This window comes from Plectropomus leopardus, chromosome 2 (assembly GCF_026936395.1).
Source record: "Plectropomus leopardus strain MGB_pleo_1.0 chromosome 2, ASM2693639v1, whole genome shotgun sequence".
Taxonomy (NCBI): Eukaryota; Metazoa; Chordata; class Actinopteri; order Perciformes; family Serranidae; genus Plectropomus; species Plectropomus leopardus.
This window is the reverse complement of record NC_142177.1, coordinates 10,614,429-10,636,579: the sequence shown is the minus strand read 5'-3', so window position 1 is coordinate 10,636,579 and position 22,151 is coordinate 10,614,429. Positions and strand designations below refer to the sequence as shown.

General features: G+C 38.0%; 1 protein-coding gene across 4 annotated transcripts; it reads right to left on the bottom strand.

The window, feature by feature from the left end:
- Positions 1 to 321: 321 nt before the first annotated feature.
- Positions 322 to 20,895, bottom strand: inavab (innate immunity activator b). 4 transcript variants are annotated; one of them, XM_042500430.2, is made up of 10 exons: positions 20,624 to 20,895; positions 12,566 to 12,680; positions 8,460 to 8,593; positions 6,415 to 6,537; positions 6,075 to 6,306; positions 5,886 to 5,939; positions 5,411 to 5,717; positions 4,551 to 4,682; positions 3,677 to 4,385; positions 322 to 2,094 (listed from the first exon to the last, which is right to left on the bottom strand). In XM_042500430.2, the coding sequence occupies exons 2-10, from the start codon at positions 12,618 to 12,620 to the stop codon at positions 2,002 to 2,004; spliced, it is 1,839 nt and encodes a 612-aa protein (XP_042356364.1). In that variant the 5' UTR covers positions 12,621 to 12,680; positions 20,624 to 20,895; the 3' UTR covers positions 322 to 2,001. The 4 variants fall into 4 exon arrangements, with proteins under 4 accessions (XP_042356364.1, XP_042356356.1, XP_042356373.1 ...); XM_042500422.2 differs by lacking the exon at positions 20,624 to 20,895 and adding an exon at positions 15,147 to 15,284; XM_042500439.2 differs by lacking the exon at positions 20,624 to 20,895 and adding an exon at positions 15,147 to 15,284 and having other exon boundaries at positions 4,551 to 4,679.
- Between the last annotated feature and the right edge of the window lie 1,256 nt (positions 20,896 to 22,151).

Below are 22,151 nucleotides of genomic sequence, written 5' to 3'. Positions count from 1 at the left end.
TACAAATGACTTAAAATGCATACTGTATGTCAGAGGTGCTGAGTGGTGCACTAAAAGGAGCAGTTTGATTTACATAAAAGTGCTTAACCATAAATAACTGAATATAAAAATATATCATTTTAATCGTTATAAAGTTTACAGTAGAGTTTACAATCCTAATACAGCAAACATTTCCTCAACTCTGCAAACAAGTTGCCAGTTAGAAAAACTTCCCCAAGACAACTCACTGCACACCTCATTGTCTTATTACCATAAGGTATATATCGAAACGTCTGCTGTGAAAAAAAAAGTATAAAAGTGAATGAATTATACTCAACACTATGCAAACATAACTCTTTTATTTTCTTCCACAGGGAAAACACTTTCACATATTTTTCAACAGCAATACAACTCATTATTATCATTATTAGGTCCACATAAACTACTTTAACTGATAAATTAAAAAAAGACAGTAAAAAAGAGGCACACAAGGTAACATGATTGTTTTTATATATATATATATATATATATATATATATATATATATATAGATGTATGTGTGTGTTTGTGTGTGTGTGTGTGTTTGTGTGTGTATATACACAACTAGAATCAGTCTTAATTGCTGCTGGATTCTGCAAACTTAGGTTCATGTCTTCTTTTTTTCAAGTCTGACTCTCCATGGGTCCAATGGTGCACACCACAATAAATAAACATAAATAGATCACTGGGGAGAGAGACCAGTCAGTGTGTAGTGAATCTGCAGTAATTTGCTGCAAAATGATTTACCATCAAAAACTTGTTTGATAGAGAGATTGTGGATCACATATTGGCAGTGTTTCGAATACAGTTCATAGTAGAAATCGTGTTGGTCCTAACAAAACTGTTAGTGTCTGTTTCATTAAAGCTCAGTACATTTCAATTTTAATTGAACTCGTTAATAGCTGCCAAGCATCGAGACTGCTTTTGTTAGATTTGCTACTTTATAACTCATGTGAGTAAGTTACTATCTAGTTTCAACTAGCTGATTAAGTCCATTAGTAATTCAAGTTATCTGGCAGAGTCACAGACACATTTAAGTATAAAAACAAGACAAATCTGCCTCCAAAAGTACATAAGAAGAAAGAACTGGCATCTTAAATTCAAGCAGCTCAAGTTCACTGACATGGTGACACAACTAACGCAACATTATACACAGTTTAAAAAAAAGAGAGATATTGCTCATATACATTATTTTACAATGAATTTCTTTCCTTCATACAGCTGGATGAAAAGGAGAACTTTTATTCTCCATCTACCAAACTGCAAAAAGTATACATCTCTGTCTTGAGAACATGCTCACAAAAAAATTGATTATTTGGCAGTGTTTTTGGCTACAGATAACCATAGCTACTACAGCACTATGTTGTATGATTGCGATTTCTTGTTGACTTTACATGTGACTATCTCAAAATCATCATAATTCATTCATAAATCATAATCCATGTGAGTGTAACTTCACTATGACTGTAAAGTTAGTTACATGTGAAAACTTCCTTTAAAAACGTTCACATTTCTCATAGACTCACTACAATGTGCAATATTGTTGGAACACAGTTTAAAACAGTGACAAGCATTCAGTTCAATGCTTAATTTGTAACTGAGACATAAAGAGAGTGGACAAAAACAACAGATACACTTTACATATGTGCTCTAAACCCAATAAAACTGCTCTGCAACAAACTTTACCGTGACTGTGCCAGACAGGTGTTCAATTCAACTTTATAGTAAGCCGTTGTAGCTGTAGTTTGCATTAGAGTTGCACTAGATCGTATTATATTGCCAAATGTTCTAAGTATTTTCATCCTCCTTCTATATGCTCAAATACAGGCAGCTATGTTAACAGGAATCATAAAAACAGTGTTGTTTTTATAAATGGGAGTAAACTGTTAATTCGACTTGATTTTTTTCCCACTTCACTTTGGTTAATTGGGAATGAATACAGTTGCAGCATCTGAGTTCAAATGTTCAGTTTGCGGCTTCGATTTACACTTGACTTACAAAGTGAGAGCCATCATCTACAACCCAGTGCCCTTGGGTGTCATCCACAGCTCTATGAAGAGCCCTTCTTTGGACAACCTGAAAGTTTGGACAAGAAAAACAAAACCATCATTAAGATGTGATAATACAAACAATGAGACATTTAATTTGCTAGTATGCCATTGTATCTGCAGCTTATTACAAATCATACTATAAAGACTCAAGTTTGGGGGTCTATTTACTGTCTCTTGTAGCATCTTGAGTTTGTCATTTATATTCTGCAGTGATTACTGACTGTTTAGGACTTTAGGTCTACATCCTACATGACTTATATTTAATGTAAGTGAATAAAAATGACAAATGCAATTCTTCCCTTTCAGTGATATATTCAGCATTTTGCCTTTACTGTCAAAAAAAAAAACAAACAAAAACCCCCACAAACATCAAAAGCATTCCTGCTGTATCCAGTTAGACTTCCTCAATGACCTAGAGATGAAATTGCATTTTATAAAGTATGTTAACAGGAAATCTTCAGCAGCTGCAATAGTTAATGCCTTCTTCACTTTAAAATCAAATTTCCCATTGCATAAAATTTGCTGTATGTATCCTGAATATAAACTTCAAATATAAAATGTCCTTTTCACATCTACCAAAAGTAGTTGAAAACACCAGTGTCTGCTTTACAATTGGAAAAACTTCTCTTTAACATAGAAAATATCTCTTCTATAATGAAATGAGACAAGAAAAATGAGGGCTGAATTTTGGTCTTTTCTATTACTGCCTTCAAGCAGAGATGTATTGTTTCTTCAGTGTTTGTACCAAATGTGTCGCTGCTTCAGTGTCTATATCTTATGCGTGACGACCACTTCTCCATCCCCCATAGTCTTAGGAAGTTGCCGGAAACATCAATGACTTACAACTGCTAGAAAACATTCCCCAACACTTACATCTATGCAGCGTTCCACTTTATAATAAAGTAAGAGAAAGTGAAACACTGCATAGATGTAAGTGTGCAGAAATCTTTTCAAACAATTTCCGCATCAGGGCTGCCTAATCTGAGGCATGCGGGCCAAAGTTGGCCCACCATGAGCTTCAATTTGGCCTGCTAGATATTTATAGTGAAAAATAAATCACATTCATTTTTAAAATTATATATAAATGACTGTTTCATTCATTTTTTGGTAAAAAAAAAAAAAAGCTTTTTAAATATGTATGATCCCTATTATAAATAATATTTCATAATGTAAGTACAGAGTGACAAAGTTGGTTTGGCTCGAGTGAGGTAAGGAAAAAATGTAGAGGCAAAGGGCTTTTTAATTAAGGAAACTTGGAATCCTAGTGCCATTTTGCATCTTATCAAAGCAACTCATCAGGCGTTTGCTTTTGGCCTGTGGCCCACCATTAAGTTTCAGTTATGGCCCTCTGAGGGAAAAGGTTTGGGCATCCCCTGGTCTAAAAATGAAAAAACTCTAAATTTCTTTCCTTTTCCAGCCAGTCTTACAGCTGTGCTATTCCACTCATTAAAAAAGTTACTTGAGTAGGTAGATTGGGAAAATGTGATGAGAAAATCTATCATGTATCGTACTCTACTAATTACTTACTAAACAGCACTTGTCATTGACACACTGTTGGTGATGTCGACTGACAGACTGTTAGACAGATAGCACTTCTGTCTGCTTACCTGTTCATGGTACTTCTGATTTTGGTGGCAGGTCACCTCCCGCAGCGTCATGTTTTTAACTCTGACTGCTCCCTGTCTGTCAAGTGAGCGAGACCTGGGTGCTTTGAGCTGCTGACTGCGCCGGTGCCATGATTTGAGCTGTTCAGTCACCACCTGTTGTGTGAGACCTCCGGAGCGGTAGTGTGGATGGTCCCACTGCGCCGGGGAAGGGGCGTGTTTGACATCAGGAGGCAAAGGCCTCTGTGGTCTCTGGTGGGGCACAGCAGCATCTTTATAGTAATACTCATATCTGTTGGGAGGACAGGGAGCCTGCGGGGCGTAATAGCTCCGTGCCAAGTCCAGCTCTGGTTTGTAGACCACTTCTTCATTGTAATAGGTTTTGTGGAAGCTGGGGCTGGACTGGTGCCTGGGATTATGGTAGAAGCCAGAGCGTGAGAAGGCTTGAGGTCTATAACTGCCAACTGGGCTAGAGTGCGGGAATGCAGACTGATACTGTTTGGGCAAATCAGAGGGCAACTCCTGAGACGGTGAGCTGTTGTAAGATGTAGACGAGTGTTCAGAGTTGCTGTCCTCAGAGTTAACAGGGTTTCCATAGTTCACCGTGGGGGGAGGAGTCTCTGGTAAGGTTATTGCGTATTCTGTCAACCGTCTCCTTGGACCTCTGGTGCGTCCCCGGTCCCTTTCACCTGAAGTCTCAGGGTTGGATATCCTGCAAAAATCACACAAGAATTATGGCTACTTTTAATATGTACATTTCACAATGCCCAGTTTTTAAGAAATAACTAAATGTGTATAGGTAACTGAGTTGATCAAAGGCTCAACAAAGGCGTGCTGCAGATGCACAGTACTGTAGATGTATCTGAGGTGCAGCTACCTGAGGGAAAGTTGTCTGTGCACACGCATCTCTGGTGTGGAAGGCATGCTGCTTGACTGGGAGCGGCACAGCTTCAGATGGGAGGCAAAGCAAGCCTCGAATGGTGGCAACACTTCACTCTTGGCGGGACTGCTGAATACACAAAAAACAGGAAATGTGATTTATCTTGTTTCACTGTTGGTGTTTATGTATTTTTTAAAAATCTAATCTACTTAGAAAAAATATCCAGTCTCTGATAATGATGGGACACATCAACAGCAGAAATATTTAAAAATGTGAAGCTAGATAAACAAATGAAGTTGAGTACAAAGGGTTTTAACATTTTCAAAGAATTATTACTGTATTGCCTCTGACATACTGTGGCTGAGATCATTAATGACTTTATGTCAACATTAATTCATTACAGCGACAGAGAAGAATACATCATCACAGGCTGGAGTTTTTATTACAGCAACTGACTACTGGGCAATAAAGCCTCTGTGTCAAGGTGTCCTCTAAATCAGGAGTATTTATAGCTCTGTGTTCTCCTCATTGACTGTTGTAGCACCAGAGCAAAAGCAGATGGCAGTGTTGCACATTTATGACCATTGCTTAAGTCTACTTAATAAAACTTTTGAAATGGTGCACAATGGTTTGTTAAAGGAATTAAAAAGCTATTATTTTTCACTTCCATCAACTTGTTTTTTTTCCCAGCCTTTCCAAAGAATCCAACCAGGACCACAAGCTTGCTCATGCTACTAGTAGCCACTAAAATCTGTATTTCACAGAGCTTACTACAATCTTAGTACCGTATTTTGTTCTATCTGATCCTAAAAAAGTGGCTGAGCAGGAACAGAGCCGTGATGGATAGTCTGCGTTACCTTGTCTTGCTGGAGGAGCGTGACTTCCTGCTTTTCTGGTAAGGTTGGTCGAGACTAGACTCTGTCCATGGAGAGTGTTGGATGGGGGGAAGGTCACAATCGGGGTTTGAGTTAAAACTCATCGTAGAGTCAAGGCTCGGGTGGGGGGACTGGCTTGGGGTCAGTGGCAGGGTCTGAGGGGCCACAGATGGAGACATGTAGGAGCCGTTTATGAAGGTCTGTGCAGACGCAATGGGAGGCGGGGGAGGATCAGTCTCTCCTGGATATGGGAGTCCCGAGGACAGCTGTGACGACTGACTTGTCACCTCTAGAAAAAAAAGTCAATTATAAAGTGTATCTGTACCTACAGACAGTGATCTCCTAATCTGCAAACACCGTCTACCCTTTGAACTAAATAAAGCTGGGCTTGCTCTAACTCTTATTAACACCAGGTTAAAAAAAAAACTTGTAGAAATTAGGTAAAGATTAGCCTTACCTTCATCTTGTACGACAGAATCAGACAGAGAGCTGTCATCAGATGTTCCCAGATCTACAAAAACAGAGAACACTTTGATTCACATGTGAGGTATCAAACAATATCTATGAAATCTATGAAAAGCCAAGGACTGATCGATAAGGAATTATTAACTCTTATTATCTTGTGGTCTTGCTGGGTGTCTCTCACCATGTTGTGCAATATTAAAAGCAGGGAGTGGTGATGATCGGCCATGCTCCAGTCGCAGCTTAAAGGCTGACTCTTGGAGCCGTTTCAGTTTTTTCTCCTCTCTCTTGCACTGCTGTAAACGGCTCTTTTTAACAGCCTTGCTCAGGTGATCCTCCTCACAGAGCTTGCGTGCTGCCTCATATATCTTCATCTGAAGTGCCAACTCAGCATCCACCAAACTCAGTTCTGACTCCTTTAAAATAGCAGGGTGACGAGAGAGAGACAACAGGGTGAATCTTAAACACTGGCACTGTTTATAATGAAATTATTCAGTCTTGCTGTCTCTAAATACTGCTTGTACCTCTGCTCCTCGTGGGATGCTTTGATCATCCAGTTTAAACGCAGCTCCAACACGTCTGCGAATCTGCGGAGGCTTCTCTCCTGGCAGCAGGGGGTAATCATCTGACAGCCGGCCTGTCAACTCCTGAACAACACAGAAAACATCACAAATCCTAATGTGCGCAAGCAACATTTGAACATAACTTCAACAGAACATAAGTTTATGAACATAAGTTTATTTTTCAGATGCAGATTAAGGCTTAGTGAAATCAAAATAAAGACAGCTGTTCAAACACTAATGAATCCTTTCACTTTTGTTGTTTCACTAAAGACACATATCTTTTCAGAGTTTATTCAACATGTCTGTGGAAGTTTTGAAATGATGTAACAGTATCTCTCTTTGCATGTCGAGGCATATAGGTTTGAGGAATCTGTTGCACAATTCTGCAGATATTTCCTTTCACAACACATTCTTTGGGTCTCACTTTCTCACTGCATCGAGTATCCGGGTCCAAACTGAACCCAGAGCGTGACAAGGTTACTGATTGCATTAAAGAACAGTCATAAAAACAGTGACTTTGAGTCACTCTTAAACAGCCACCTTTGCAGACAGACAAACACGTAAGCGCGGCCAATGAGCTTGTTCTTTTGTCACTAAGAGAAGGGAGAGGCATCATGCCTCCCATTAGTTCATCTGAGCATGTCCCAACAGGAGCGCCCAGCCCGAGTGTCAACAGGAAAGAATGATCAGTCCTGGGATTTTACCCTGGAGCTCAGACGCATGGCAGAGATACTCCCACAGGGATATGTGTCCAGTTTCGAAGTGACTCAATGTGCCAATTTCTAGTCTCTATTTGATCATTCACAGCGCAGAGAGATGAAGAGACGAGTGACGCGTGGCAGAAATCTCATGCTGGAGCTGAATTGAAATCCAGGCTGTAATAGGAACATTGAAATTGCTTTGGCCAACTGAACCACCAGGATACCTCTTCAAAGGCTATGATACATGAAAAAAAAATCTCACTGCAGCCACATTGCATGTTCTGTGTCTGAAAGGAAAGGGACGATGTTTGTATTCTGCTCGGCGGTAAGAGCCAAAAAAATAACGCCACAAAGGCCGGGAGGATTAAAAGACTGTTTGTTTGCTCTCAGTGGACTGTGGCTGAACACAACCATTGTGACATTAACTTCGTTTTGAAGCTAATGTAGACAAATTTGAAAATGCGTCAGTTTTTTGGACTTCCAAGTCAGTGTTTTTGAGCCACTAAAATTCGACATCTGCTGGTTCAAAATATAAATGTGTTTGCAAAAATTTCCCCACCCAAGCCGCTTTTACAGTACACATTCAGTGCAGACATGGCTGAACACATTTCAGAAATGTCCCCTATTACAGGTTACTTTGTTAACCTGCACTAACATGTGTCATCAAACATTGTGTACTAACTACTCCACCTACTTCACACAATTCACATGCAATACTTCAGGTACACTTTGTATCATCCTGTCTAATTACTCAACGATTGTCTTCAGGTTCACTTTGCTGAAACATTTATCAAGATTTTAATAAGCTCAGATTATCATGATTATGTGACTCATTTGTTCTGTGACATGTTTAGGGCTGTCACAACCAGTTCAAAGCTTTGCAGCCGCATTTTTAACATTGACGTTTGAGTTCTAAATCAACATTCAAATGCTGCTTACAGTTGGTTTTTTTGGGGTTTTTTTTTTGCATGTCTATTCATTCAGTTCAAACTCGATATTTCTGCAGTTGGAGATAACGATCAGCCTGCAGTACCATTTTTAGTATTAGAGGCACATATCTTTAGTAACAGGGTAGTCTTACAACAGTGTAACAGCACAATAAATTACATTTACTTATTAAAGAAAGATTTAATTAAAATATGATGACCTGATTTACCCCGCTGAATTACATAATTAAAACTGAGGATTCTGTTCGAGGCTTTTGTTTTTTAGGGTGATGAAGACATTCAAAGCTTTAATGTAATTTTTTAATGCAGTTAGTTTTTAATCTGTTGGCCTGTTGATTCGTGGATGACTTTTACTTACAGCTTCTCGGATGCAGAGTTTCTTCAGCTCCAGCAGGCAGATCTCCAGCCGGTTCTGGAGATCCTGGTGTTTGAGCTTCATGGCTCGTGTGTGCGTGGTCACGTCTTTTGTATGTGTCATTGGGCTGTCAGAGCCTGCGAAGAAGCAAATGAACTAGTCTGAGATTATATGACTGGCACATTTTGTTTTTACTCAGTAGTCAGGGGCGTTAAGTAAAGTGGAAATCAAAGTTAAAAATGATCAAGTAAAGACCAGACTTAAAGCAAAAGCACATTTCATTTCACAGCATATAAAAATCCACAAAAACAAAGCAAACTTCAAGTGATTACTTTCAGTATCATTTAGTCAAAAAATCCAAATAGTTATAGATATTAATGCCTCATGTCCACACAGTTTTGTTGTATATTTCCGTGTCAAATACAGTGTAAGCCCCTGGTGTTTAATGTAAGGAAATGCATCAAAACACCACTGCAGAAATGGCAGAATGAGAAATAAGAAGTGTTTTTTGCCATTCAATCCTGTGGAATATCTGCAAAGAGAAAGGCATGATCTGATATGCGTGCACTCTATCTGCTACACAGCTAGCATGCTACCAGTGTCTGCTAGCTAAACATACTGTCAAATCTTTGAATCAGAAAAATGTTCAAATTGAACTTATTACTTTCATCAAGCTTTTAGCTGATTTGATATTATGCTTACTTCTTGTTGCACAGTGCATACCGTCTGTCCAAAGATATTCTGAGCTTTTCAGTACTTTGTTGTGGTAGACGGTCCGGCCGTGTATGCACGATAGTGCACGTGAGACCCTGTATGGATGTCCCACTGGCATGTGTCACAAATATTTGGACACAATCAAATACATAAATACACAGTACAAATAGACAGTTGCCACTTTTATGAGAACATCTCTCTGAAAGTTATGTAATCCAATTCAGAAGCCAAGCAGTAAACGCTCCCTTTTATGGCGCTTATCATGTTCAGTTTTTGTTGACATTGTCACAGAAATGTTGATTTAACTCTGTGGTCATTCAAGAGACTGTCATTTGCTAGGTTGCATTGTATGATACTAAAAAGTAATTTTAGTCTACTTATACCTCAATGTAATACTAATCTTGCTACAATTGAACTTATTGATTATCAGTCATATGTCCCATATTGTGTTTGAGTAATAAAATTACTTTTACATTTTTTGCGTTTTTTTTTTTTTTTGAATCCCTGATATTCCATTTCCTTCTTGTTGATGGTGATCTTTAATTTACAATTATTATTTTTTTTTTTTTTACATTGTTCTCTGTTTAATGCCTTGTTAGTAGTCTGGCATTCTAATACTATGCCCACCAGTACTTTAATCTGAAAGTGCCCTTTGATTACACTGCTTCTGATTAGTTCTCAAGGTCACTATGGACAACACAATGGTTACATTCAGCAGAACGTACCTTCTGTTTTTATCGTTGTTTTCTTTGGTGGCATGCAGAATGACTGGCAGGATCTTCGTAACTATAAACAATGTGATAGTGTTTGACTGGTGCTGTCTGCAGCCTTGGTGACTAATGACATTAAGATTAGTCTCAGGGCTGTGGGAGTGGCTTCTGGCAAAATGCATTGAGCGCCACATACCTTCAGAGATTATTAACAGAATCCCTGCAGGTACTGACAAACATCTGAGGTGGGACAGGAAAGAGTGTGACAGCATTACAATAGGGCAAAGAATTCCTCTTCCGAGAGCGACAATCCCCCTATTCTTTGCAGATTGACACTTTTTCATTGTATAGGGTAGACATCACGTGGCTTAATTAAGGCACAAGGAATGTCAGAGAGGCCACAACTAATCAGTACACACTGCTGGGCAAAGCAAAAACAGGGCTGCCAAAGTTTGCTGCTGATTCTATGGTTCTGTTACCATATGGGACTGAGGGAATAATGTGGGTAACCAAACTTTGTGACTCCCTTTAATAAAGTTGACAGTGGCAACCCCAAAATATACATTGACTTACAAAATACAAAGCACAATATATTCACTGGAGTTTGCACCTGTTAAGTCAATAAATCATGTGGTCAGAAAAGAGCCAAAAATGCCCATCGCAATTTTTCAAAACCAAAGGTGACATATTCAAACTGTTTGTTTTGTCTGATCAGCAGTCCAAAAAGTCCAGTTTGATATCACACAGAAGACTAAAAAAAAAAACCAGCAAATATTCCCTACTGACAAGCTGGAGCCAGAGATGATTTGGCTTTTTTTTTGCTCAGACAAAAAATAAAAAATAAAATAAAAAACACAAATGGTTAATAGACTACCAAAATTTGTGCCAATTATTTTTTTGTTGATCAACTAATGGATTACTAGATTGACTGTTTCTTACATTAATGTCTATTTAAAGATCTTAGTTGTATAGTTGTCAGAAGCCTTTTGTGGCTCCAGAGGGAGCTGCACAGAATCAGACTGACGACTAAGTTTGAAAATGAGAATAATCTCAAAAAGAAGCAAATGAGAAGTGAAACCTCTTTAGTCTGCTCCTCATCTCTGCTTAAGGCTGGAGGCTACATCAGCTGCTATTAGCATGACAAACCCAAATCTCTGACAGAACTGTCACCGACCAAGTTGCATTATGGTTTACGTAGGCGTCAAGTTTTGACAAGAAAGAAAAATTAATGTAAAAAAAAGACAGTGTCTAAATTTGATCTTTTTTTTAAACTGTCATCGACTGCTAGTCACAATGGAACATATAGATTTTAGTCTCCCTAAACATTTGATATCTTTAACAAAATGACTTGCACTTGTTTTCAGCGAGTTGAAATCACTGCCTAAACCTAATTACATTTTGTGTGTGCGCTCAAATGTTGATTCAAGAATGAAGATTATTTTTATTGAGAACACCTTTGAGATCTCTGCAGCCAAGAGAACTGAGCAGCTGTTTACTCGATGTTTTCTGCTATGATTGTATTATTCTCTGAAAGGACGTCATCTTGCTCAGTGCTTGATGACGCACACGCCTGACGGATTCAATAATGATGCTGCAAAGAGGTGAAATGTGTCAAGGTGAACTCGTTCTCTACTGTGGAGTAAAGAATGAATCGGTAGAAATAATTGGTGTCGTTGGCAGCAAATAAAAGATGTACTTGAAATAGCAAAGATGTTGATCAGTTGGAGGAAGGAATAACAAATCTGTCACATGATGGATAACTGGGCTTCAATTAGCCATATTATTCCTTATGACTGTTGATGTAGGCATGTTTCTATAACTTGACGTACTGATATTTTGTTCGCACACAGACGTGTAGTAACTTAGTTTCTTTAGACATAAACATATATGCTGACATGTACATTTTTACTGAGCTCTAAATGGGATTTTTTGGTTTTGTTTTGTTCGAGGTCATTTGAAAGCAGGTGCTGAGATAAGGTTACCATGGACTGGACTAAGGTGCCAGAAAAAAAAAGAAAAAAGTAGAACTATTTGTTTTATTTTTTCAAGGCAAATAAACTTGGTTTTAAATCATTTGTATTCAAACAGGATTTTAATTTAGCTGTACTGACAAATCCACAAGTTTATGTAACAAATGGATTGATGTATAACTGAATTTAAATGTATGTGTGTACTTAGTTTCAGCACAGGGGTCCTGAGCGTGAGCGTGATGCAATGCCAACTTAGACCCCCTTTCTATTTTCACATTAATTAATGCAATTCAATAAAGCTGCCCCGTGTCTCTCAGACATATTTGGGTAACCAACTAAGGATAATCTGCTGTCCAGTTTGTTTTCTACTAATTTTAGGTCTCACGTGGCCAACCATTATCACTGATTTGGATTTCCAAGCATTGAGATTTAATGCAGCCAAACACCAAACCTTGTTGCAGTCAACTGCACTGACATAACAATCAAACTTATGGTGTTGCATCTGTTGTTATATCCAGGACCATTTCTTAAAATATATAAAATATAGCCTTAATGATCAAACGTAATTGTTAATTTGCAGTGGAATAAGTGTACCGGTATTCGGCATGGAAAAATTTAAGTGCCTAAATGTGCATTTCTTCATTTAATGCAAAAAAAAAAGACAATTGTGTTAATCCATATTTCAAATTTGAAAGTAATAAAGACAAAGTTTTACCTGAATGAAGGATAATGCCGCTGTCAGTGTCACTGATCTCTCCGTTGCCTTCCATGTCAGTGGATCGACTTCTTGTTTCTGTTCTTCAGTAGATCACGTTGACGCTCACCATTTCCTGTAAAGTATTATTTCAACTTTAGCATCACTTCACAAAAGAAAAATGGACACACTTCTAATACGCTATTTGGAACATTTTTAGCGTAAAATAACGCCTAACACTGAAACACGAATTTCATCTCAAAAAATTTGAATTTGAGTGAACAAACAATATTGAACATTAAATACTGTTCTTCTGTCATTTCATCAAGGTACTGTTTTCTTGTGTCTTCAAAACACCAAACCAGAACAGATTCAAACTGTGACGCTTAAGCTCAGAAAGCAGCAGTGTTTAATCCTGCAGCCTTGGGGAATCCATTCAAAGGTTGGGGGAATAAAAAAACAAAATAGACTAATAATCTCACTCACTACTCATGAGGCTACAGAGACAAGCTAAAAGTGATTAGTAAGAATCTAAAGCCAAATCTAAAGGCACCCAGCAATAACACAAGCTTTCCAAAGCTTAACATAACCTAATCTTGTGACCTGCTGATTGAGTGATTCAGGTGTGACTTTCCTTCTCGACCCTACAGTTAGGTCTAGTCATAGTCTCCCACAGCATGAGTACACATACACGTTCCCAAGTCTCGGGTGTTTCCTGTGACTGCCTGTTTGTTAGTCTCTGATGTCATATGATCGCCATTATCTCATTCCTTCAGATAAGAGGCTCAACACGCATGAGCCATATATTCGGCTGGTGTCAAATAAAAACTGCGAAACTAGGTAGTTAGATTATTAACCAAGATAGCACAGGAATGTGGCGCTGGTTGCATACCAACACAAAGAGGTTCCCCTCAGCTGGGAAGCTACCCAGCAGTCACTGTTTTGAGGAACAACGGGATGAAGTGAAGTCATGAGCGACATACAAGCGTTGTTTCTATCATAAGTCAGTCCAGCCTCATGATGACAATCAGTGATCCATATGAGGTATCCCATCATCCTCCAAACACATGACAGTGACTGGAGTCTTCACTCCTCCACATTACAGATAACTGGCTGCTGAGTTTGCAAAATTAAGGCAAAACAGCTTATGTACAGGACAATCGAATAACAACGCAACCTCCTGCTAATAAAAAAAAAAAGTAAACATGGGCTACTTGTGCTTTTGGCAAACAACTACACATTCAGAGCCGCTAACTGTGCAAACAGCTCAAACGGTGCTAATAATGCCAACCACGCAGAAAGAGCTAACTGCTTTTATGTGGGCAGAGACTGGAGGGCAGCAGTATGCTTTTGCGATGCCACTGTTTTGCCATTGTGGGTCAGGCGGGATTATCAGTGGTCACTGCCGTATGACCGCAGTGCAGAGGCACTGCGATTAATTTGCCCGTGGGACATCCTTACAGGGACGGCCGGACCGTCTACCACAACAAAGAACAGAAAAGCTCAGATTACTCACAGAGGAAGTTTGACTTCACACTCGGCTCTGAACACCATCACTCGACTAAATCTTTACACAACAATAGTGGTTGTTGTTATACTAATGCTCAGAATGTCTTACACAGCTTATCAATTCAATACCAATAAAATCAAAAAGCTACAGGAATAAACACACTTGGGTTGCAACTAAAGATATTTTGTATCATTAACAAAAACTTATAAAAATATTGAAAAGTAACCATCACGCGCTGCCAGAGCACAACTTCGAATGTGAAGATTTTTCATTTGCAATGATACGACACTGAAAAAAACAACACTTCTTCACATCTGAAAGGCTGAAATCACAATATATTTGCCACTTTTGCTTGACAAATCACTTAAAAAGTTCTTTTCATTTTAGTCGTGTAGCTGATCAATCAACTTATTGTTTCAGAACTAAAAACCAAAATATCACGATCTAATGAAATACTTCTTTTATCATGTAGGTAACTTTATCTAACCGTACACACAAAGACAGACTGTTCTTTAAAATTCAAGTCAAATGTCTTGGGGTTGTTTTGAGCTTTCAGATTCCCTTTCACCGGGTCAAGGTGTTCAAGATGTGCTAATCACTGAAATCCCCTGAAATGCCAGCAGACTCCCTTTCCCTTCCGAACAAGGATGGGACCAAAACTACTCAAGTAGTTTAATGCACTGTAGATGTGCAATATCTTGTTGTCAAAATATACAATATAGGCTGTTGTTACACTGATTTTTTTTTCCAATTACATGTTTTGGGGGACACATTTTATTTGTGTCGAATGCTTTTTTTGTGTTATCTTTTCAAAATAGGGAAGAAGTTGTCAAACACTAAATAGTTCTCTGCTGAACTACAAAACACGAGCTGCAGTTTTCAGTCAAGTCAAGTGTCAGTGTAAGCACTTCAGACAAAACAATCAAACCACAATGACACTGTGTGTCTAACAGCACCAACATCTCAATATGATAGATTAACTTAACCATACAACACAATGACAGTTATTCCACATTATTCAAATACATTATAAATAATAAACACAGAAGACACAGCACACGAAACACTGCCAGTCGGATAATAAGTACTTACTTGATGAGAACTTAAAATTTTTTTTTAAAAAATTGTCAGAATCCAATGAGTGAAAACGTTCCCTCAGAATTCCCGACCTGAATAGAAATGCACAAAACCTGAGCTGTGTAAAGTCTGGACAGGAATGAGAGACTCGCCCACTAAGCAAGCGCTGCCTGCTGTAGAGGAGTGGCCACATACGGAGGGCTGAACACTTGAGTCAGTATCATATAACTCAGCGCTCCCGTCTGAGTTTGAAACTGTGTCAACAACAATGACAAAGATACTGAGAAATTACACCTCGCTTTACCCTCTTATCAGTGTCCTAATAGATGGGTGGTGGCAACCTGAGCGAAACGTGTGTCCCGTTACAAAAGCACTATTACAATAAAGTCTAACGCACTGTATGAGCAATAGCCCCTTAGTATAATGTCCATTTTAGAGCTGAAATGATTTGTGAAGTAATCTATTTGTCGATTTAAGGAAGATAACTGGCTGCAATTTTTGCACCTTATTATTTGTGCAAGTAATTTTTTTAGGTAAAAAATGCAAACATTTTCCAATCGCAGCTTCTCAAATATGATTTTTTTTTTCTGCTTTTCTTTACGTTGTATGTTAGTAAACTGAATTTCTTGAGGTTGTAAACTTTTTTTTTGGCCCAAACAATTTAAATACATCATCTTCCAATATGGATATGAATTCATTTTATTGAATTTATTTTATTTGATCATTTTTTGCCGCAGTCCTCCTAATCTGTTTCATTGTGTTAGTAGTAATTTTTTTTTTTACAGTCAAGGAGTCTTGTTCAACAGTTTCTAACTTTGTCGAAAAATATTTTTGTCCATGTTTGTGGGACATAGTAATAGATTACTTGATGACTTGATAACTGACTGCTGATGACTCACTGACTCTTCCCCTCATCTGTGTGTCACAGTTCAGCTGCACTGTACAAAGGTCAAATATCCGGTCAATGCATTTCTACTGCCATCTCCTGGATGTTCAAAGAGCCTATAAAAATGGAAAATCAATTACAAACGAACTAATTTACTTTGCAAAAGCCTTCTAAATGTCACCACTCCTCTTCTAACTTCCAGGCTATCAGTGCAGAGGCCCTTTTGTGGCCTGACATTTTTGCCTCCACTAAAAAGAGGGAAACACATGCTGGAGGGATAGTCCTCATGATTTACAGACCCAGATGCAGCACCTGCTCTCTAACTGCATGGCTTACATTCATTCTGAATCTCAGTGTTCATTTTGGCTTTCCAGGAATGTCGGTGCTCAGACACGCTAAGAAAAAGGTCCAGCAATTCCCAGACACTCAAGAATCAGATCTCAAATGACATGGCACCGAGAGCACGGCGGCCAGGGTGACAAAAGCAGCAGATATTTGGTTCAGTGACTTCTACATTTAGGTTTCACAGTGTGAACACAACCAGGTGCACAACACGGGTGCCTTCACGCTGGACAATGTAGTGAAATATCATATCTGATTTCCTGCAGTGTGCTGTGCTTATTGTATATACTTTAGCTGGCCAATTATATGGTCCAATGTTGGCTTATTACAGATCAATGACAGGTTGACAACATAGGCGGGATTGTGATCCTACAGCAAAACACTAGCCATGGCACACCACCTCCGTTAAAGCTCAAACAGTAAATTATGCAGGTTCATAGACTGATCACAATCTGCGTATATGTTAGCCAATAAATGACAAATAATTGAAGGACAGAAATACCAAAGACATGTTTTGGTATGCGTCACCGCTACATTGTTTTTCCAGCAGAAATGATAGAAAGTTTTTCATGTTCTGTACATTTCTTGCTCACAAATATTTTTTTAAAATGATTTAAGGGAACTTTAATAAGGCATAGTATTGCAATACTGGCAATACTGTGCCAATACATGGACGACTAGCATCTGATTTTTAAAGGTATAAATGATCAATATTATAAATATGAATTAAACTTTTGGTAGCCTATTAGAATAGTACAACCAACTGCTTTTTCAGTCCACTAGATACAATTTGCTGCAATGAAAATGCTTGAAGTGAAATGAAAAGACTGGGAACTATCTAGGATAAAACACATGTTGACAAAGTTTTCCTTTGGGGACATGATTTGCGGTTGATAAAAGGTAACAGATCACGACAATATATCACAATGTATGCTAATGGAATACCAAGACTTGGCATTATCTAAATAATAGTATAGTGTGACTCAAGTATTGTGATAATATCGTATCGTGGGGCCTTTGGTGATTCCCACCCCTAAATAATATTGGCCAATATGTCATTTTCAGATTTTTTTTGAACTCTCAGATACCAATATCTGTGTCTGCTTCAGTAACCGTGTCATCGGTCAGGCTATAATTTCTATTCTAACATATGATTTTTGTTTAAAATATTTTGCCCTCCACATTTAAATCAGTGAGAAGGGCTACATAATAGAAACACCTGTCTGCAGCAATATAGTTCAATACCACCACAAACTAAATCCTCTAAAATGACTATGGGTTGAATCAGCAACTCTCTAAAACAATAACCTTCATGAAGGCAGCATTTAATTCAGGACTGTTGTGTTTGACAACACTACTTTTAGCTCAGTGTACCTTATAAACTGGTAACTAAGTGCGTTAGGAAACAACTACAAACTGCCAGCGCCTGTATAGTTAACAGAATAAAAGAGTAGCAGCGTCTTGTGTAAACAGGCAGCATACCAAGCAGCTTGATAACCTAAAATCTACAATCAGATATAAAGGAAGTGCTGTTATGTAAATGAACAACAATCTCTTCCGTTCATGGGAAACTAAAGTTAAGAGGTTATAACAACACTGATGCTAACAGTATTGTATTAATGACCCTTCAGAGCTGCGAGGAAATAACTTTGATCATAACAACTGCGCAGTTAAGTCCATCATGATTGATGTGAAGACTACAACTTCCCTCTACACGCCTGCACAACACAGACACTCGTCCTGTGTTTAAGTAGCCAGTTGGTAGATGTCATGGGTAGTTTATATAAACCAGAGGTCCCCAAGAGACAGAGAGAGAGCTTTGTGTAGGCAACACAGCAGCTGGCAAAACAAATTCTTTAAATGTTCTTGAGCCCCTTTATAAGTGTACGGCTAGACTACCGCTGCCAGTGTGTACAGCCATCAGCTGCCAGCGGACACACATTTTCCCTCAATATTTTGCAGCGTGGCTCTGCTACAATCTGCTATCATTCCACTGCAATGATGCTTAAATTAAGGATGGCTGTCATAAAAATGTGCTCCATTACATTAGTTACACTAATGTACTACAAATCATAAAGCTTTAAAAGGCAAACAAAGCCGAGCTGCTGGGTCCCCACCCACCACCTCTCTCCGCCTGCAGCCAGCTTTAAGTTTTATGTTGCCTAAAGGCTCTAATTGACTATAATAAAGATGTGAAAAAAAATACCACGTGTATCTGAAATGAGCAAGCGTGCAGAAGTGGTGTCTCTGATGTGGATTACTGAATTAGAAGTTTGTGCACACCCATTTAAATCAAGGTCTATTCTAAACCGTGGCCAAGCCCAGAGACTGTGGCTGAGTGAACAAGCTTAAACACATCAACACGATTACACACACAGACAGACATTTAGACCTAAAGCTCTTCTTAAGTAGCTTCTAAAATGGAAAAATCTATTTGTTTCCCATTGTCTGATAGCAAACTGTTTATTTATTCTGTATCAGCTTGTTCAACCTGTTCATTGAAGCTATATGATGTTTACAGTGAGTGAAATATTGAAACCCAGAGTCTTATGTTTTTAATATTTTACATTACATCAAATTGACATTTTCTAGATGTTTTGTGCATCTAATTTTTCCAAAGTTTAACCCTTTAAAACCTGGTGTGACATAAATTTTCTCCCCACAAGCTATTTATCCCTTTGAAACTTAACAAATTTGTTAGATTTCTTTCAAAAACATGGGGGGAAAAAGCAATGACCAGCTTGGCTAGAAATGCGTCACAAATTGCAAAAAAAAAGAAAAAAAAAAGTAAAAGGCGACAAAGAAAATGAGCTAAAAATGTGTGTTAAAGGAGGAGGGACAATGATTAGAAAATTATCAAAATGTCCACAAAAATACATTCATAATCATTCTGATTATATATTTAAAATTATGTTACAGGGAAAAAAACATCTTTTATTTTTGTTAATGTTCTGCATGTTTTTTGGGCCATTTTCTTGCGTGATTTTGTTTTTTTTTCTTGTAACTTTTTACTAATTTCTTTTTGTCTTGTCTTTGTTTATTTTTTGGGCCATGTGTCGTAAAGTTGCTCACGGCAGTCTTCCCAAAGAAATCAAACCAAACTGCTCAGGTTTCAAAGGGTTAATATGACATATCTCTGACAAACTTTCGGCTCTCCGCTAGAATTAAAAACAAAGATTTTTTTTGTTTTAACAAGTTTGGCTGCATAGCTTGAGTTTGTGATGACTGCCTCACCGGTAGGTCGCTGAGGTTTCGGGGGTTAAGCCACCTCTCTCCTCTTGCCCCCTGGTCAATGCTCAGGAATGCAGCACACAGTGAAAATGACAACTAATGGGAATACTGCTCTGAGGAAAACCTTTATACAGATTAAAACTTCATTGGGTAAATATACTATTAGACTATTACCTCCTAATAATACTGAATGTGAATGCAGGCAAGACAGCATATACCCCTGCAAGTTGAGTCTCATTGTTCCTCACTGTTATGTTTTCAGTAGACTGCTGTGTGTTTATGTTAAAAGAGGATGTTGCTAATTTATAACTTCTCTGCTGGTCAGTGCAGTAACATATCTTTTTTTTTTTCTGTTTACAGGTTATGGTACTTTGAGCTTTGGTTCTCTTTTACACAGAACTGGCACATTCATAAAAATACCACTGACTGTTCATGAACACCAGGCTTAACTTACTATAGGAAAAAAGTGATAAGATTGAAATTAATTAGAATTAATACAGTAATTACAAAAAAAATAATCTGTGTCAGATGTTTATCTCTGTGTTTAACTTAAAGCTCATGGGGAAATGCATAAAAAATGTTACCTGAAAATGACATAAAAATATATACAAATCTAATCTACCTTTGTACCTATGTAAATTCAAGTACATTTACACAATAAAGTCAAATGATACAACAACCATGACAAAACTCCAACAAGACCAACTCGAAAGTTGATTTTAAGTTAAAGTTATGGAAAACTCCTGTAGTATAAAATAAAAATAGTAATAAAGATATACGGGCATCCATTTCATCCTCTGGCTAACTCAGCTTGATAAAGCTGCTGGGCCTTGGCTGTCGAGAGTTTCTCAAAGTGTACAAACTCGCTTTACTTGTGAACTTTCCCCAAACATTTAACAACACGCTCCCAAATACTTTTTTTCAAATGAACAGCGAGTTCAATGGCATTAGTGGGTATCGCATTGCGTGCATGCATACAGTTTGTAAAACAAAACGTCACGTAAAAGCAAACGTTCATCGCTTTGGCTCTTACCTCTGGAGCTAGTTAGCCAGCTAGCATCGTGCCTCATCTGTATCCATACAAACTGCGCTCCATCGGTCTCCCAGATTTGAGCTCTCAGTTTATTTCTATTTTAGTGGCAAAATAGCGTGCGAAAACACTACTGAGTCATCAAGTTGTGTCCCTGCAGTCTAAAAGAGTGGATACGTTACAGCTCAAACACTAAAATAACGCTTTACTCCCAAATCCTAACTTTTTTTTAAGTTGGAGAGCTACTTCTGAGCACAGTAAAGCAAAGCAATGCTGTGGTGCCTTCACGTGCTGTCGAAAAAATGAGTGAGCTAACAGCATAACGTTTTTACCATGGTAACCGCGTTTCCGATACACGACGTATGTATGACTATGTGCATCAAATTAAGTTATCGAAATCAATAACACCGTGAATAAAACGACCAGTACAAGTCAATATGTTTAATGAACTCTTAAAGGGTTTTTATTCAAAGCTCATGTCATTTTTCGATTCCTTCACTCTGTTGGAAATGCTGCAGATGTCTCTTTTTTTTTTTTGCTAAAATCAAACAACAGACAAAGTGTAAAACAATCCGTCGATGAATAAATGTGCTATTACTGTTATCTAGTGGCCCTTGAAAGAGCTCCTAGTTATATTTACCACAATAGTTGTGGAAATCACGAGCTAAAAATGGGTTTCTTGAACGCCGCACAGGTCATCCACTTCTCTGGTACTGTGTGGGCGGTTTACCGACAGTAAACACCGTTTTAGGGTTTTTTAAACCGTTTTTCACGTCAGAACCACGTTATTATATCCCCATTGCGTTCAGCGTTATTTTTCTTATAACTTATGAGAACAATGTTTGTAAAAGTGGCCTAAAATTGCCATCATACTCGTTTGTTTGAGCCACTAGAGGGCAGCAGTGCGTCATGTAGATCTTTAATTATGTAAACCACGTGATCAGTCATGTACCAAAACATCTCATTTTGCTGCGAACACCGATTTCACTACGGAAGACTTTGGTGTAGATTGTTTAGACATTTGGTGTGCTCTGTTATCACTTAACATAATGTGGGAATTTGGGTGGGTTCTCATATTGTGAATGACTTATGAAACACTTTTATGTATTTGACACAATGTAAAGATGCCTTGACTTAATTACAGATTTATTATTATGTATTAAGTTAATTTACGTATGTGCTCTTTTTCTTTTAATGTAGTTTTATTTTATTACTAGCCTTGCTGTTTTTGTTGAATCAGAATATACAGTTTAAAGACTGCAATACTGATTCTCCTATGAGATATTGGAATGTTCTTAATTGTTCAAATAAATTTTGTGAAAACAAAACAAAAAATCAACAAATATCTAATGCAGTTAGCTACTATAAGGCCTACATGCTGCATGGTTGTCTTAAAATGGTGGTGTTTTAAACTCACTGTTATTGCAAAGCCATCAGTAGATAAGAAAATAAAATAATGAACAATAATAACAAAAATCCACTGTATGTTAAATACATAGTTTGAAGTCAGGTAGCCTTATTTTGGCCTTTT

What these genes read in the sequence shown, in the direction of transcription:
- inavab (XM_042500430.2), bottom strand. Translation starts at nt 12,620, where the DNA reads ATGGAAGGCAACGGAGAGATCAGTGACACTGACAGCGGCATTATCCTT. An exon ending in TTTTAATATTGCACAACATG is followed by an intron (nt 5,940 to 6,074) that starts GTGAGAGACACC and finishes CTGTTTTTGTAG; the next exon opens with ATCTGGGAACATCTGATGAC. An exon ending in CGCTCCTCCAGCAAGACAAG is followed by an intron (nt 4,683 to 5,410) that starts GTAACGCAGACT and finishes TTGTGTATTCAG; the next exon opens with CAGTCCCGCCAAGAGTGAAG.